The sequence below is a fragment of the Elephas maximus genome, chromosome 4, assembly GCF_024166365.1.
Source record: "Elephas maximus indicus isolate mEleMax1 chromosome 4, mEleMax1 primary haplotype, whole genome shotgun sequence".
Lineage (NCBI taxonomy): Eukaryota > Metazoa > Chordata > Mammalia > Proboscidea > Elephantidae > Elephas > Elephas maximus.
In genome coordinates, this window is record NC_064822.1 from 98622805 (window position 1) to 98642171 (window position 19367).

Consider the following 19367-nt stretch of genomic DNA (forward strand, 5'->3'; position numbering starts at 1 on the left):
TAAACTAAGGTAACAGTCTTTTGAGCTAGCCAACGTTGTACTAATCCCTTACTGACAAAGGAATCATAAAATCCCAGAATTGGACCAAATCTTAAGAGTCTTGTAATCTAATCCTTTAAAGGGAATTTACTACCTTCTGAGAAGGTAATCCCTTTCTGACTATCACTCCAATGTGTGAAATATTTAACAGTGGAGAAGAGATCATCCTTGATCTGTATTTAAAGGCTCACAGTATACACAGGAGTTAGTTGAGTGTTGTGGAAGGAGGGAAGGGTTGTGGAAGGAGGAAGAGTTGTGGAAGGAGGGAAGGGTTATGGAAGGAGGAAAGGATCATGGAAGGAGGGAAGAGCTGTGGAAGGAGGAGAGGGTCGTGGAAGAAGGAAGGCACAGCATGAGCATGTTGTTGTTAGTGCCAATGAGTAGATTCTGACTCATGGCAACCCATGTGTTACAGAGTAGAACTGTTCCATAGAGTTTTCAAGGCTGTGAGCTTTTGGAAGCAGATCACCAGGCCTGTCTTCCCAGGTCCCTCTGGGTGGATTCAAACTGCCAACCCTTCAGCTAGTAGTCTAGTGCTTAACCTTTTGCACTACCTAAGGACTTCATAGAGTTTGCAGCCTAAGCATAGAAAACTACGATCTGTATAGTGTTGATGCAACTAGGGTGAAAGGTAGGAAGTGATGAGAGAAGAGAGGTAAGTATGAGTCAGATTAAGTGCTGCCTTTATTTAAGTGCCAAGTTAAGGAGCTTGGATTTTATGCTATAGAGAATGGGGGTTATTGAAAGGATTTAAGTGAAGGAATGACATGGTCACATTTGGATTTTAGTTAGATCTATTGGCTATGTGGAGGATGGATTTGGAGTAAGGAATATCAGTTAGAAAGTTGTTTCAATAGTCTTATCAAGAGATGATGTGAACCTAAATTATGAGATAAAAGTTTGAATGTAAGAATGTAAAAATGATAAAACTGTTGATTAAAATAGGAAGTATGCAGAAGAAAAAATCAAGAATAAATCCTACCTTGAGTTATTTTGAGAATGTTAAAAGAGTAAAGTTAGCAGTAGGAGTAGATTTAAGGATGGGAAGGGTCAGGGTAGAGATAGGGCCATATTGTGTGTTGGGGCAAGAAGTGTGGTTTTTGAATTCAGTTTTTGTATACTGAGCTTGAATTACCAGTAGGATACCAATGGTCAGGGGACTATTCCAGTCTGAAGCTCAGGAGGAAAAGTCTATGCTGGAGATATTGGATGTAAAACCATGACAGTGGGTGAGACCATATAATGATAAGATAATGACAAAGGCTGAGGAAAGACCATGGAGAACACAAAACATTTATTGGACAAGTGGAAGAATAGATGCCCAAGAAAGGGACTGAGGGTAATCTGGAAAGTAGAAAAAGAACAAGGAGCATTTGGTGTTAGGGAAGTCAAGAAAGCAGAGTGTCAAAATGAGAGTGTGAACAACTGCTGTGTCCATCTGATAAGGTAAAGACAAACACATTTCTACTGGATTTGACAGTGGGGGGAGGGAGCCCGTAACAATAATTTCCAGAGCAATTTCAATAGTGTTTGCATCACAAGTAAGATGTCAGTGAGTGAGGAAGGTGAGGACTACTCTTTCTTTCTTTTTTTTTTAGTTTTTATTGTGCTTTAAGTGAGTTTACAAATCAAGTCAGTCTCTCATACAAAAAATTTATATACACTTTGCTATATACTCCTAGCTGCTCTACCCCTAATGCGACAGCACACTCCTTCTGTCCACCCTCTATTTTCATGTCCATTCAGCCAGCTTCTCTCCCCCTCTGCCTTCTCATCTCCCCTCCAGACAGGAGCTGTCTACATAGTCTCATGTGTCTACTTCATCCCAGAAGCTCACTCCTCACCAGTATCATTTTCTATCCTATTGTCCAGTCCAATCCCTGTCTGAAGAGTTGGCTTTGGGAATGGTTCCTGTCTTGGGCTAACAGAAGGTCTGGGGACCATGACCTCCGGGATCCTTCTAGTCTCCGTCAGACCATTAAGTCTGGTCTTTTTATGAGCATTTGAGGCCTGCATCCCACTGCTTCCTCAGGGGTTCTCTGTTGTGTTCCCTGTCAGGGTGGTCATAGGTTGTAGCTGGGCACCATCTAGTTCTTCTGGTCTTAGGCTGATGTAGTCTCTAGTTTATGTGGCCCTTTCTGTCTGTTGGGCTCATAATTACCTTGTGTCTTTGGTGTTCTTCATTCTCCTTTGCTCCAGGTGGGTTGAGACCAATTGATGCATCTTAGATGGCCACTTGCTAGCGTTTAAGATCTCAGACACCACTCTCCAAAGTGGGATGCAGAATGTTTTCTTAATAGATTTTATTATGCCGATTGACCTAGATGTCCCCCGAAACCATGGTCCCCAAATCCCTGCCCCTGTTACGCTGGCCTTTGAAGCATTCAGTTTATTCAGGAAACTTCTTTACTTTTTGTTTAAGGACTACTCTTTCTTAGAGTATGGATGTGAAGGGAAGGAGAATGGATGGTAGTTCAAGGACATGGGGTCAAGAATAATTTTGGGGATGGACTTAAGCTGCTTTAAAGGCTGAAGGAAAAGAACCAGGAAAGAGGGATAGGTTAGAAATAAAAGGAGAGAAAGGATGGCTGAGGCTGATGGAGCAAGGCGGGGGATTGGTTTTCATTATGGATTGAATTGTGTCCCCCCCAAAATGTATGTCAGCTTGGCTAGGCCATGATTCCCAGTATTGTGTGGTTGTCCACCATTTTGTGATCCGTTGCAATTATCCTGTGTTGTAAATCCTGCCTCATGATGTTAATGAGATAGGATTAGAGGCAGTTATGTTAAAGAGGCAGGACTGAAGCTGCAGGATTAGGTTATACACTGAGTCAATATTTTTTGAGATATAAAAAAATTCAGCAGAGAGGAGAGGGACCTTCTACCCAAATAAGGCAGAGCTGGGAGTGGAGCGTGTCCTTTGGACCTGGAGTCCCTGTCCTGAGAAGCACCTAGATCAGGGGAAGACTGATGACAAGGGCCTTCCCCCAGAACTGACACAGAGAGAGAAAACCTTCCCCTGGGGATGGTGGCCCAAATTTGGATTTCTAGCCTCCCGGACTGTGAGAAAATAAATTTCTCTTTGTTAAGGCCATCCACTTGTGGTATTTCTGTTATAGCTGCTCTAGATAACTAAGACAGTTTTAAAAAGACACAGGTGGAGTCTTCACTATAGAACAAAGGAGAGGCACTGCAATCTTTGAGAAAAAAGGAGAGGAAGTAAGGAGAGAAGTGAAGGTCGGTCAGTCAGTGGGTATATTTAACTACACAGAAAGTTGAGGGAAAACACATTTGGTGGTGGCAATATCTCCTTGAGGTTGAGACCAAGGTCATATTCTGAGAGTAGCTGGGGCTTAGTAAGAGCTTTGAGGTGAAATTTGAAATAGATGTTGAGGGGGATGGAAAAGAAAATTGGCAAAGGCAAGGAAAAGTAATAATGTACAGTGCTGTGATGGCAACCAAAATTGTGGGCCATGATTATGTAGGGGTTTATCAGCCTAGTTGTATAACTCTTTTCCACTGCAATTTACTGAAATCAGAGAAAGCAAAGTGTAGCTCTGAATCTGAATTGAGATTCTTCAGAACAAGTGTAAAACAAATAGATGGGGAGGAAATTGGGGAAGGAGGGGGCTTAAAGAACTGAAGAGGGCAGGTGTAGTAGCAGGAATATACAGAAGGATAAAAGTTTTAGTGCTACAATGGAATATTGCTCATTTGTGTTTATTTATTTATTTATTTATTTATATCCATTCAGCAAATACTTATTTTATATTGCAACAAATATGCTATGTCCCAGGTACCATGCCATGGAGACAGAGTTGTGAAGAGGACAAATATGTTCCTTACCGTGTTGCAGGTTATAAACAGGTGTGGTACACACACACGGTAGACAATGAATTTAACGAAATGTTGGGTCTTAGGTCGTCTGAGGTTGAGCAGTTCTGTGTAATGACAGTATGTCACTAGCAAGACTTGTTTTCACCTGTAGAATGTTTTTCTTGGAGAGCTTGAAGGCAATTCTTAATTTTTCTCCTAGAATTTGCCCATCAGTTTTGCATTTAATGGAGCCCCTGGGTGGTGCAAGCAGTTAAGCACTCAGCTACTAACCGAAAGATCAGCAGTTGGAACCCACCCAGAGGCATCTTGGAAAGAAAGGCTTGGCAGCCTACTTCCAAAAGATCATAGCCTTGAAAACCCTATGCAACACACTTCTGCTCTGAAACACATGGGGTCACCATGAGTTGGAGCTGACTCAGTGGCAACTGGTTATTTCCTTTAGTAAAAATTTATTTACCACGTATTCTGCTGGGCATTTGGGATATAAAGGAACATAAAGGCTCCACTTGGGCCATTGAAGCCCCATTCTTTCCTGCCTTACCTGGGCCTTTGCTCCATTGGTCATGTTGTGTCTTTATTATCTTATGATAATGCTAGCTACAGTAATAAACACCTCTAAAATATGTAATGACTGCAGCCCAATTCAATTTCTCACTCACACAAAGCTCAGAATATGGCAGGCAACTTTCCTTCAAGCAGTGATTCATTGATCCAGCTCCTTGTATCTTATGGCTCTGCCCTTTTCAACACTATGTTTGCCAAAGTTAACTTGCATTTGGGGATGATTTTTGTGCTAATTTTGAACTAATTTCATCTGTCTCCAGGAGTGGGGCATGTCAGATAGGCTTAGCTAATCCTTGCTTTTTTAAACTCCAGCTATGAGGATTGGTTCAGGACCTAAATAAGTCCTATTTCAGTGGATGTCATGATTTTTTTCTAGAAATCCTAGGGCAGAAGCATTATCTTTTTCTTCCTGGACAAAAATGAAGAAGCATTGCTTAGGATTGCTGCAGTCATCTTGGGACAACAAAACAATGAAGAGTGTGTGTGTGTTTGGGGGGAGGAGATAGAGGGAGCTGGCTAAAATGGTGTTACCTAGTTCTGCTGTAACAAAAAATGACCTTAAAGAATAGAAACTTATTTTTTTCACAATTCAAGAGGTTACAAGTTCGAATGCAGGGCATGGCTCTAGGGGGAGGTCTTTCTTTGTCTATTTCAGCTTCTAGTAAACCCAACCCAGTGCAGTGCTGCCAGCAGCAATTCTTGGTGTTCCTGGGCTTGTAGATGCATCTATCTCTATCATCTGTCTTCCTCTTTCCCTGTGTGTGTCTCTGTGTTCTGCTCTTTTTATTACTCAGAAACGATCAGGTTTAGGACCCACCATACTCAGGATGATCTCATTAATATAACAAAAGAAAACTTCTATTTCCAAACAAGGCTGTATATACCCATACAAGAGTTAAGATTTCAACACATACTTTTGGGGAACACAATCCAGTCCATAATAGATGAGAACCCACCTTGAAAAAACGAAGCTGGGAAATGAAGATAAAGCCAGCATTGCTTGCATTGGGTGCGGAATCAAGCCTGGCTTAAAGTCATTCAATTCCTGTAGTTAGAGCGAATCCACATTATTTTTTGTACATATATTGTAAGCAAAAAATGAATTATGTTTTGTTTAAGGAGGGACATAAGAAAAAAGAAAATGTGTGACGTCAATAAAGAAAGATTTTTTTATAATTTAAGCTGGTTTTAACTTTTTAATTTTGTTTTGTGTTTTCATTTTTGTTTCTGTTGTTTGCCACAATGAACATCTTTACTGGTATGTAGAATGCCTGCAATGCTGATTTTAACTATCTTTCACTTCCAGTAATTTAAATACACTTCTTCAAAATAGCTGCAGCTTACTTTTGCTTTTTATGTATATGGGTGACCAAACCATACACAAGAGGTTTTGGAGCAGAAGACTTAATGGATAGTAGTGATAATTTTGGAGACCTGGTGGTGCAATGGTTAAGTGTTTGGCTGCTAACCAAAAGGCTGGCAGTTTGAATTCACCAGGCGCTTCTTGGAAACCCTATGGGGCAGTTCTACTCTACCCTATAGGGTCACTATGAGTCAGAATCGACCCCATGGCAACACACACGAAAAAAGTGTTAACTTCAGTTTGGAGTCCTCTTTAGGAAAGTACAGCCTTCATTTGTTCTTACATATTTCCGGGTCAAGGTCTTGTGTGTAATGCCACATTTTTCCTGTATTTTAAATAAATCTTGCTCTTTGTTCCTGCTAATTAGAAAACACACTATTAGTAATTTTCCAGATCACCCTTTTTATCTCTGAAAACAGTTGCTATCAGGTCAGTTCTAACTTACGGCGATCTCATGTGTTGCAGAGTAGGACTGTGCTCCATAGGATTTTCAAGGCTGTGACCTTTCAGAAGTAGATTGCCAGGACTTTCTTCCAAGGTGCCCTGGGTAGGCTTGAACTGCCAACCTTTTGGTTAGTAGTTGAGTGCTTAACCGTTTGTGCCACCCAAGGACTCCATTATCTCTGAAGTCCTAGAGAAATCCCAGGGATCCTGAAAATAGATCCTTTGGTCTATGCTTATATCTTTGCCCCTTTTCCTGTGCGATCACCTAATACTGCTTGGGTGGTGGTCTTCTACCACCTCTTTGGTATTATGGGTCTACCTAAAGGTGACTGGAATTCTACTGAGGTCATTGGGTTCCTAATGGAGGTGAGTAGGTTCCCTACTGGCCCCATTCCCTTGGGGCTAACCTAGTCTCACTACCTAGACTTACAAGGTCATGATCCTTGATACCTGGGCCTTCACTAGCATCCATGTAATCATCCCTGAATGAGGTTCTGCCCCCTTAGAGGTCTAAATATTTGTAGACCCCTGTGAACCTGCGAACCCTGTCTCTATCCAGTCCCCTGCTTTTAACTACCCCCCAGGAATAGAGCTACGTGATCTCTTACCTGGAAACACTTGCACTTGCGCCCATTCTGCTTTGAGGTTCTTTAGTGTTATTTTCCTCACAAGGCTTCTTTGTGAGAACCACTTCTGAAGAAAATACCCAGAACTCAGAACACAATGGCCTGGGTATGAGGAAGAAGAGAAATGTTCCTTACTATTTTTTGGCTGGTGAGTAAGTATAGAGCTGCAAAAAAGTCAGGAGACTAAGTTTCTCCATTGCTGTCAATACTTGTCTACTTCTATCTTCCAAAACATATGTGAACTCAACATATAATTTTACTAAACTTTTAGATTGTTAATCTTGTTAGAGTTTTATGTCACCTAAGTGGTGTTAAACCTGCTCTTTTTCCAAGAAATGTTCTGAGCTTTTAAGCCACTACAGTTGACTTTAGTCAATGTTGGAAATAGTCAATCTCTGTCCTTCTACCCCACTCCAACACATATACAGGCTTGTGTATCACTTTAATGCTTCTGATTGTTTTAAGATATATTTTCCAATTAACCATTATCAAAGGCAATGGTCTATATAACCCAAGACAAATTTTATTAATAACATAAATATACACTCAGATTTACTAATTTATCTACGATTAAAATAAACATCATTTATGACCATGTCAGGGAGTCCCTGGGTGGTTAAGTGCTCAACTGCTAGCTGAAAGATTGGCAGTTCAAACCCACCCAGAAGTATCTTGGAAGTCAGGCCTAGCAATCTGCTTCTGAAAGGTCACAGCCTTGAAAACCCGGTGGAGAAGTTCTATTCTGCACGCAGTCTCACCGTAAGTTGGAATTGACTCGACAGCAGCTATGAACGACAACGTGACCATATCAGAAGCGCATGCCTCAGTGACGTTTTTACTTTTGCTGATCTCTAAGCCCTGTTTTCCTTGTTGTTCCCAAAATGTTCTCTGAAGGGAAGTGTTACAAAATTCTGAATTCTGTGACCTAAAGGTAGGGTGGCATATTGTCTATTGTTCAAACTACTATATTTAAGAAAGCAAGGGGGCACTATTAATAATTATGCTGGAACAACAGTTATGAACCACTACTGTCTCAGGCAAACCAGCTGTACGGGCACCTTATAGGATAAAGACAATGAATTTTCCAGTGACATTCTCAGGTAGCTCTGAAATTCTTGGTTTGATTAGATTGCTTGGGAAGAGTGACTCATGAGAGCAGTCAGTGGATGGCCAAGTACCGGTATACAGTTTCTAGCATTAGCATGGTCACTCAATGAGTTAACCTTTAGTATCTCACAGGAAATTTCTATAATGCGTTTTAACTCAACACTTGGGTCACACCAATTCTGACCTTAATACATTGCAGCACTTTTATTGTGCTTTCCAAGTGAATTTCAAGCAGTGTTAACCTGCCATTTTGTTGTAATGACTTTAATGGCTGAAATTAGTGCCAGACAATGAGCTTGGCAATGACAGCGTAAATGGTACTGTCACATTTCCCTTTTTACTAAATTTGTATTCTTTCAGCCAGTGTAGAGTTAACCCGCAATGTTTTCTTTGCAGAGCACTCTGAAATCACCAGCAATATTATTTGACTTTTAAAGTACATCCATTACCTAGTTTCTTGACACATGCATATGTTAAGAAATCCACATTTAAATCTTAAAGGAACTCTAATTGCCGGTTTTGCAGCTCTTCATATAAGCTACTGAGTTAAATAAATGGATCTTGGTTTAAGCCTGAAAGAATGTGCAGCAAAAGGAATCCTAAACAAAGAGACCCTGTGAATCTACAATAAGGTCATGTTTCCGTTAAATACCCAAACGATGACTGACTTCAAGCACCCTTGCTCACAGCTGTGTCTCTAGCACCTACAACTCTGTCTGGCATGTACTAAGCACACATTTAATATCTGTTCAATGAATGAATAACATTCTTTGCAGTGTGCTTTAAGATATTTATGGCACGTGCTTTTCACTTCCAAGTAAGACCTTAATATCTATTTATAATATTCCAGTCAGTGTGTGGTGTGGAGGCTTGCCAGTTTCTGGCTTTCCATAATCATTGATTTAATTAATAAGTTCTGTAGGCTTGTAATTTGCAGTGCTAGTATTATTTGCTTTGGTGGGGAGTTTTCTACATTCTTATCTCAGTTATTCGTTCCCCCTGATTTTCAGGTTTGCCCTTTGCTTCTCTTGTGGAGGGTAAGAAACCAGATGCTGTAACCAAATCCCTCTTTTTTGAGCTATCCAAAGTTTTAGTTAGAGTAACGTTTCTATTAGCCTGATTTCCAGATGGGATCTAAAGTGCTATTTTAATAAAAGTGAGGTATAAAGAAAGGTTTAGTAGTTAGATCTTAAAAGATTATTCCTTCCTGTGCTCAGTAGGAGCCCTGGTGACGTAGTAGTTCAGAGCTTGGCTGCTAACTGAAAGGTTGGCAGTTCGAATCCACCAGCTACTCCTTGGAAACCCTATAGGGTTCTGCTCTATTCTATAGGGTCACTATGAGTCGGAATCGACTCGAGAGCAATGGGTGTGTGTGTGTATGCTCAATAAGTTACATGAGAGATACTGTCTCTCCCTGGGGAGATAATTTCTGGATTGAAATATATATTTTTTTTCATAACTTTGGTATATCATTGAAGAAAAAAAGGATTATTTTCTCTGGTGAGAAATCCTATTGTAAGGTTTCATACCTAGCCTATTTTAATTGTAGTTCCTAAGAGTTTGATGTTGCTGTTAGTTGCCACTGAGTCAGTTCTGACTCATGTAGCCCCCATGTGTGCACAATAGAACTGATCCATAGGGTGTTCAAGGCTGTAACCTTTCAGAAGCAGATCACTAGGCCTTACTTCCCAGATGCCTCTGGGTGGGTTTGAACTGCCATCCTCTCAGCTGGTAGTTGAGCACTTAAGGTTTGTGCCACCCAGGGTGCTTTCTGTAAGTGTATCACCTCTCTTATCATTTCGATATACTTTCTCAGGAATGGAGCTAAGTATGTCAGACAAAGTTTGTCTTGGAAGAAACCAGCATGACCTATGTTCACTTTTTTCTTTCTCTCATAGTTTTTCACCTTCGTTATTTCTTAGGGTGTTAGTGCCCTCATTTTTCTTTGTACCATAAATCAAAACATTTTCTCTAGACTGAGTCTAATATTAGTAATTTTTACTTTAGCATTCATTTTAGTATGTTTTTTTCCTTGAAAGATTTGCATTTTAAACATTTTAACTTTAGCATTTATCTTTGTAAATGGAATTTTAGGCATCACAGTAGAAGGTACACTTTGCCAGAAACCACCCAGAGCTTCGTAATATACATACACACCCCCCACACCCGTACTCTTATGCACATGCATCTACGTGGGATCAGACTATTTTATCTGAGAGGGAGGCTCGACCATCTGTCTCTTATGACAGAGGCTATTTTTCCATTTCAATTTTTCATGTTCCTTAAACAATTGAATTTTCTTATAAGTGAGGTCTGCCTTGGTTTTATCTTCTGGCCAGTATTAGAAATGGATATATGGAAGCAAAAAGGGAATCAAATAGAATTTATGTGACTTCTTTACTGTAACCCTTAAGTAGGGTTAGTATGAACCAAAAACATATTTATGAAATAAAAAACAGCAGGCAGTAGTGCTGTCATTCATCTTGTTTTCCTGCCAGCATAATAAGCGGCCTTTGTGCATTCGATTCTCACTTTAGGACTACTTGCTGTAGGATGAAATGTGGTATGAGGATTGTCTTGGACTTCATCCGTGAGCATTTATTTACAAAAGGATAAAAAGAACATTACATAGTAGTTTCACCCGTAAGGCAGTCCTATGGCAAAGGCATCAGAATATAGTGAGATAATAGAGATTCACTGAAACAAAGAGATGTATGAATTTGAGTTACAATTTAAACTGATCCCTAATAATATTTATATTTCAGGTCAGCTACTCCGGCTAAAAATGTTTCGAGAGGATCATGGGTCGTGGATGACAATGTTCTTCAGCACAGTTCTTTTTCTCTTCATATTTTCTCACATATACAACACGGTTCTGTTAATGGATGGCAACATGGGGTAGGTTATCTTTCCCCTTTCTACCGTGGTGAGTGCGATGTTTGCAACTCATAAGAATTCAAGGAGAATTTTATAATTTGTACTGGTCTAAATCCCCTTTTTAAATATTCTTTCCCAAATAGTCCTAAATCTGTGCATTTTTCTTAAGACATTTAGAGTCTTTTTTCTCCCGGAGAAGCTGATAGCATATTATAGTATTTATATTGTGTTTTTTATTCTTTAGGACTTCTCTGTGGGGTAGTTTGAGGGTAGCTACTAATTTCATTATAATGACAGAGAGCATGAAAACCAGGAAATCTTAATGACTTGCTTATATTCACATGGACGGGCAAGGCTTAAGATGAAGGTCTCCAGCTTGTAACTCCATTGCTGTACAATGCCTGGCTAAATAAAGTATTTGATACAGGTGACTTTTTTTCTCTCTCTCTGTCTTGAGATTCCCAACAGAGACACCTTTGTTATAAATGGGTCATTTTGAAAGTGGGCCACCCTGTATTAAATCCAGGGTTGTGATCTATACTTATCAAATCACTAATCAAATTACCATGGCATGAAGAAGTGCTGGCAAGTAGTATTTGTTTTTAACTTTCTCTAGTTCTTTCATTATATAATGAAACACAAGACTTGGTCTTTCAGTATAATTTCCTCTTGGTTTGCTCTCAATAAGTTCTAAGGGCAGGATATAGGGACATTGGTTTGACCTACAGCATTAAGAACTGGATTAGAGACTAATAAACCACCTTAGATATTTGCTGTGCACTGAAGTAGTTACTGAGAAAGGTTTCGATCTATCATTTCCAACATTTCTGAAAGCTTGGCAATATCCTTTTCTTCTAAATATACACTAGGCAAGATTGTTGTCTAGTTCTGTAATGGGCAATTGTTACATATAGATTTTGGCTACCAGTGTTCATTGCTGGGAGGGACAGCTCAATTAAAATTTTCTGATTTTCCTCCACCTTTAAAGGAGATGAATAGTACAGGGAAAATAGGTATTGCACAAGGCTTATAGTTTAGTCTGTATTTACAAGTGATAAGCTCAAGAATTTTATTTTAAGTCAAATATTCAGGCTTTAGGAAGCTGTTAAAATGCTTTGTCTGCAATTGTTTCTTGGGCTAGAGTAAACCTGTTAATCTTGGGTCTGTTTTTAAAAGACGTAGTTACAGATTCTAACCCGTGGCTTGTCAGGGTATGCCTCAGACTTAGAGCATTGCCTGGAATTTTGCAACGGGGGAGTAAAGGGAGAGTTACCCAACATAACTGAAGGTCCCTCTGGGAGGTATTGTGCACTTTCAGTCCTGGCACAAGAAAGAGAAAGGTCCCATCTAAAAATTACTCTTTTTCGGCCGTTGCTAGAAAAAATACATTAAATACTAAGGCATACCTCAGAGATATTGCAGGTTTCATTCCAGACCACTGCCATAAAGTGAATATCATAATTTTTTGGTTTCCCAGTGTATATAAAAGTTATGTTTACACTCTGCTGTAGTCTATTAAGTGTGCAATAGCATTATGTCTAAAAAAATATTGTACATACCTTAATTAAAAATACTGTATTGCAAGAAGTGCTAACCATCATCTGAGCCTTCAGCAAGTCAGAATCATTTTGCTGGTGGAGGGTCTTGCCTCGATGTTGATGGCTGCTGACTGATCAGGGTGGTGGTTGCTGAAGGTTGGCGTGGCTGTGGCAATTTCTTAAAATAAGATAACAATGAAATTTGCTGCATTGATTCACTCTTCCTTTCACAAAAGATTTCTCTGTGGCATGTGATGCTGTTTGATAGCATTTTACCCACAGTAGAACTTCTTTCAAAATTGGAGTGAATCCTCTCAAATGCTGCCACTGCCTTATCACTAAGTTTATATAATATTCTAAATCCTTTGTTGTCATGTCAACAATGTTCACAAGCATCTTCACTAGGAGTGGATTCCATCTCAAGAAACCCCTTTCCTTGCTCGTCCATAAGAAGCAACTCCTCATCCATTTAAGTTTTATCATGAGATTGCAGCAATTCAGTTGTATCTTTAGGCCCCAGTTCTAATTCTAGTTCTCTGGCTATTTCCACCACATCTGCAGTTATTTCCTCCACTGAAGTGTTTAACCCCTCAAAGTCATCCATGAGGGTCGGAATCAACTTTTTCCAAATTCCTGTTAATGTTGATTCTTTCGACCTCCTCACATGAATCTAGAATGGTGAATCCTTTTCAGAAGGTTTTTAGTTTACTTTGCCCAGATCCATCAGAGGAATCACTATCTATGGTAGCTACAGCCTTACAAAATGTATTTCTTAAATAATAAGACTTGAAAATTGAGATTACTCCTTGATCCATGGGCTACAGAATGGATGTTGTGTATAGCAGGCATGAAAACAACATTAATCTCCTGGTACGAGGTGGTGTGGTTTTAATAAAAAAAATTTCCATTGGTCTTCCCCCAAAACAGCTCTGGACATAGGAAATTTTCATAAGGGCAAAACCAACCTGGGGCGTAAGGTGAGGAGAGGGAGATTGATGATGAAGTGTCACGAGAAAAATTTTTTGAATGATGGGAATGTTCTCTGTTTTGTTCAGGTGGTCATTAAAAGAATATATATGTCAAAACATATCCAACTGTACACTTAGAAGAGGTTCATTTGATTATACGTAAATAATATCTGAGTAAAGTTGATTTAAAAACATAGACATTAAAATAAAAATTGGAAGTTGTTGTTAGGTGCTGTCGAGTCAGTTCTGACTCATAGCAACCCTGTACACAACAGAACAAAATGCTTCCTGGTCCTGCGCCATCCTCGCATTTGATAGATGGCTCAAAAGCAGATTAAATATAATTGAAGAGAAAATTAACATACTTGAAGATTGGATTTCGTAAATGACCAAAATATAACACAGAGAGATAAAGTAACTGAAAATATTAAAGAGTGCGTAAGAAACATGGAAGAGACAATGAAAAGTCCAATATATGCCTCATAGGTATGCTGGAATGAGGGAAAAAAGAGGATGTGGAACATGCAGTATTCATATATTTGTAGGGATAATGTCTGATATTTTATGGAATTGATGAAAGACACAAATCTTCAGCTTTAAGAATCATAATATCCCTAAGCAGGATGAATAAAACTGTATTCATAAACGTCATAGTAAAACTCAGAACAACAAAGACAAAGAGGAGATTTTGAAAGTACTCAAAGAAAAAAGATTGCTTAGAAATTGAAACAAGTGTACATGAATTGATCAATCGCTACGCACCAAATTAAGTGTTAACCAGACAACTGATATCTTATAGACTGCATTCTCTGACCACAGTGCAATTAAGCTAGAACTCAATAAGAGATGTATTTCATATGTTCTTGGCATTCAGAATCATAGAACCGAGAAATAATGAAAAAATACGCATCAAAGCTTGTGGGATATAACTAAAGTGGTATTTAAAGGGAAATGTATAGTCATAAATGATTATTTAAAAAAAAGAAATTCTAATAGTTAATGAATTAAATGTCTACTCAAAAATTTAGAAAAGTAACTAATGAACACTAATGTTTCTACAGAGACTCCCTGGATTTCATTCTTTCTTCTTAGATGGGGTGGGTAGCAGCTGGATGACAGAGGTTTAAAGAGAGCATGGGAAGTGAGAAAATAGATTATAGATACGTATGGAGGTGCTTTTTTTAAGCAATATGTTTGTGAATGGCAGCTGGAAGGGGATGTGCAGTTCAGGGGGGTATGATTTTGTGTGACGTTTGAGATTCCTCACCATATTTAAATAACAGTGAGGACCCAGTACAGTGAGATTTTGCTGGCATATATAAGGTCATCCTTTTTTCCACAATACCCCCAAAATGACTTGATTCCATCCATGCAACTGTGGGAATTATGTCTCCTTCACCAATATTTCTGAAGGCTCCTGGTGAGGGTGAGTATTGATTTTCTTCTAACTCTTTTCCAAATTTCCCCTGCTGGTTCAGTTCTTGATTCCCTCTCAACATCTTTCCTCTGTTACTGTTCTCCTTTCTTTGAAGCACTTTACCCCATGTGCTAATGAATTCCCACCCACTCTACTCCCTAAAGAACCATCCACACAAGATCTCTGGGGGTTGTAGATTTTTATGAAAGTTTGGTGAACGTGGGAATTTTATTATGCAACATCAGTGTTCTTAAAGTTCCTCCTTCATCCCTTCTATAAGACTTTTCCCTTTAATGCTGGACCTGCCACCATTTACCGGCGACTGTTCAAATCCTCTTGCCCAAGACTGTTCACGTTCTCTTCTCACAGTTGCCGGTTCCTACTTCTCTCTGGAGCTCCTGGTAACCTCCGGAATTCCTCTGTTTTATAATATAGTCTGCTTTTGTCTCACTTCTTTTCCACTTTAACTTATCTGATGCCTTTCCTTTCATAACCAAAAACATATCAATGCATTTTCCAATATAATATTCGATATTACGAGCACTTATATCAATACCAAAAGAGCCAATACCATGAAATGAATGCTGCTGCCTTCTCAGAATATGAAGAGGCCACGGTCACAGTGTTTTATTTTTAAAGAGCAATTATCCTTTTTCTTTTCATTCTACTATCTGTTCAAGCACAGTGTTGGGATTTGACTTGATTCAAAATGGTTAAAACATGACACCCCATCCCAAAATATTTTTTTGATTCCTTCTGTGTTCAACTAAAACCAGAAATCAAACCTGTTTCCATTGAGTAGATTCCAACTCATAGTGACCCTATAGGACAGAGTAGAACTCCCCCATGTGGTTCCCCAGGAGCAGCTGGTAGATTCAAACTACTGACCTTTTGGTTAGCAGCCAAACTCTTAACCACTGCACTACCAGGGCTCCTGTGTTCAACTGGGTATCTTAAAATTGATCTATTTAGAAATTCTCTGTTTGGCAGGAATGAAGAGAGATGTGTACCAAAGACCAGGTTGAGGTCTTTACTAATGAGGAACTGAGCTAGTCATATAGGGCTAAGAAGTCTTTTTAGTCTTTGGACACTTCAAACACTTTTTTGAAGTTGTCTTTCTGAAGAAATTGTTAGTAATGCAACTTTTATAGCATCCATAATATAAAGCCCTACTTTAGTAAAGACCTGCATGGTTACTTAAAATGTCCCCATTCTCCAAAGGATAATACATTTATAATGTACAAGGAATGAAAATGGTGGGAAAGCAAAGTGAGCACATCAAACTCAGTGTTTATAAAAATATTCCAAAAAGAACCACTTGATGGCAGCAAAAGGCATGTTTTCAGTGCTGATTGCCTGACTACTACAAGTTTTTGCCTTGAAAAGAATTTTCTCCTTTCTGAATTTCTGAAGCTTGATGTTGAGATACTCTCTTCCTTGTTGTTAATTAACTTTTTGAAGAAATCTACAGTAACTCTATAGAAATATATAATAAACTTATTTTGTAATATGCTTTGCCACTAAAAATGTAAAGTGAAAACATGTTCTAAAACAAGTTTGTTGTTAGCTGCCTTCACGCCCTCTCAACTCATGGTGACCTTTTGTACAACAGAAATGTTGCCCAGTCCCGCGCCATCTTTACGGTCATTGGTGTGCTTGAGTTCATTGTTGTGGCCACTGCATATTTTGAATGCCTTCCAACCTAGGGGGCTCATCTTTCAGGAATATATTGGACATAGGGTTTTCACTGGCTAATTTTTTGAAGTAGATTGCTGGGCCTTTCATCCTAGTCTGTCTTAGTCTGGAAGCTCTATTGAAACCTGTCCACCATGGGTGACCCTGCTGGTATTTAAAATATCAGCAGCATAGCTTCTAGCGTCAAAGCAATACACAAGCCACCACAGTACAACAAACTGCCAAACAGGTTTAAATAGTAATACGTATTTTTTTTTTAATATAAACTTATATGCACACATATACGTTTATATGTTTATATAGTTATTCCAATATTATAAGGATAAATATTGTGTTTAGCACTCAGGAAATTAAACATTTGACTCATTGATAAAATTTCCTCCATGAACTAGAATAAGTGATGTGTTTTGTAGTCCTTCAGAATGCATACTTTTTAGGGCAGAATATGAAGAAACTGATTTTCTTCTAGTGTTAATCACAAAGAGAAGTATTTTTCCTGACTTTTCCAAAAAAGCCTTTTTCAAATGGAACAACCAGAATGGAAATATTGAGAATGTTCACATATTGAGAAGAATGTAACAAATGTCACTGAACAATGTGTAGACATTGTTGAATGGGAACCTCAACTGCTGTGTAAACCTTCACCAAAAACACAGTATCATATTATTTAAAAAAAATTTTATTTGCAAGTTTTGATGAATATGTAAATATATATATTATACAAACCCTTTCCAGACAAAATTTTTTATAAAAGTGAGGTACATAAATACATAAGTAAGTATAGCAGAAAGGGAAACAAAGAAATAAGACAAAGTGAAGCAGGAGACTTTGAAAATAAGTGTGTTACTATTCGTATTCAAGCTGGACACCCTGGTGGCATAGTGGTTAAGTGCTACAGCTGCTAACCAAAAGGTCAGCAGTTTGAATCCACCAGGCGCTCCTTGGAAACTCTATGAGGCAGTTCTGCTCTGAGTCGGAATCGACTCGGCAGCAAAAGGTTTGGTTTTTTTGGGTTATTCCTATTCAGGTCCTGAGAAAATCAAGGTAAGAATTAGGTGATGGGTATAAATGCAAATGTACTCTGTCCTTCTTTTCTGTTTTCTCTCATGAGTTTTAGTAAGAAATTATACGGAGAGTTCATTTGAGTTGCCAACTGCGTATGGTGAACACTCTTAGTGTGATCTGAAGAGGGTGATTGGATGTGGGGAGGTAATAAAAATATACCGAGAGTTCATTTGGCCAATTGAGTATGGTGAACACTCTTGGTAAGTGTGATCTGAAGAGGGTGATTGGATGTGGGGAGGTGATAGGAGGGAGTATTTGAAATGGACATTTTTCTAAACGTCAGAATGCACGGTTTCAACGTACAGAGGAAGCAGCAAAGGCAAGCAGGGGTGAACAGGAAAGGTGAATGAGGGAAAGACTAGCATAGACTTGGACAGTTGGGTGAAATTGTGCAAGATCTAATGCTTTTTTAAAGTTCATGTGCACAGCTGACCTAGGTCTTACCATCTGATCTCTGCTTACATTTATCCTCATTTTTCAAAGAATGACTGATACTCTAGTCCGTACTTGTGCCCACACATCGTATCATAAAAAACTCCCTCTGATTTGTAGCTTCAATTTCTGGTGTTAGAGGTATAGGTTTCAACACATTACTTTTCCCAAGTCTGACATACCCTTTAATGGAAAACACTCAGGGTGAAATTTCACTACAGGCAGTGCTCCCCCCACCTTTCCTTTTTTCTTTACTATTTTTAAAACTGTTAACGATGTTTTCAGATTCCTTACTCAATTCTCTTTCCAGTTGCCACTAATCTAGAAGGTAGGGCCTTGCCACATTTGTATACTGTTACCTGTTGCCCTTGAGTCAATTCTGACTCATAGCGACCCTATAGGACAGAGTAGTACTGCCCCATAGGGTTTCCCGGAGCACCTGGTGGATTCGAACAGCCGACTTTTTGATTAGCAGCCGTAGCTCTTAACCACTATGCCACCAGGGTTTCCGTGTGTACTGTTAGGAGCTCTGATTTTCACTCACAGTTCTTCAAAAGAATGCAGGCAGACCTGTTACCATTGTTTACTTGATAGCTTGGTTCTGAGGAAGAAATGTTATATTGTATGCTTGCTTTTTGTTTTTTCAAGGTGCTAAATTTATTCTGGAAACCCTGGTAGTGTAGCGGTTAAATGCTACGGCTGCTAACCAAAGGGTCAGCAGTTCGAATCTGCCAGGTGCTCCTTGGAAACTCTATGGGGCAGTTCTACTCTGTCCTACAGGGTCGGTATGAGTCGGAATCGACTGGACGGCACTGGGTTTGGTTTTGGTTTGGTAAATTTATTTTGGGAAGTGGCAAAAACAAATTTAAACTATGTAAGTTTTTGTATGACCTAAACCGACAAAATTAGTAAAGTACAAAGAAGTTACTTTGAATTGTAGTGAATGGAAAAGTTAATACACGATTATTTTTGAAGTTATATAATAAAACGGAGTCTTTGGGTGGTGCAAATGATTAATGTACTTGGCTGTGAACCAAAATGTTGGAGGTTTGAGTCCACCCAGAGGTGCCTCAGAAGAAAGGCCTGGTGATCTGCTTCCAAAAATCAACCATTGAAAACCTTATGGAGCACAGGTCTACCCTGACACACATGGCGTAGCTAGGAGTTGGGATGGACTCAGTGGCAACTGGCACTGGATGTAATGAAACACTGCATTTAGGGATGGGTAAAGGACAGAGCCGTGAGGCAGAGTTCAGGGTCTGGGGTGGTGAGAGATTAGTTGTAAATTTTAGTGATGCCTAGAATTACTTGAGTCAATAGCAGAAAATGTTGATTGGCCCCAAATACAAGATTGAATGCAAATTCTGCTGAAGTGGTACTTAGATAATTTGTTGG

The 19367-nt window shown here is 39.1% G+C and overlaps 1 protein-coding gene across 9 annotated transcripts in view; it reads left to right on the forward strand.

Annotated features, from left to right (window-relative positions):
- TMEM117 (transmembrane protein 117) overlaps window positions 1-19367 on the forward strand; it is a 568932-nt gene that overhangs the window by 84379 nt on the left and 465186 nt on the right. For 7 of the 9 annotated variants that reach the window (XM_049882881.1, XM_049882877.1, XM_049882885.1 and 4 more), the window contains one exon: window positions 10746-10878. The exons of 1 other annotated variant lie outside the window; for it this stretch is intronic. In XM_049882881.1, the coding sequence (XP_049738838.1) occupies window positions 10766-10878 (113 nt within the window). In that variant the 5' untranslated portion in view covers window positions 10746-10765. Of the gene's footprint in view, window positions 1-10745; window positions 10879-19367 lie in introns of those variants that run through there. One more of the 9 variants, XM_049882879.1, reaches the window with a different exon arrangement.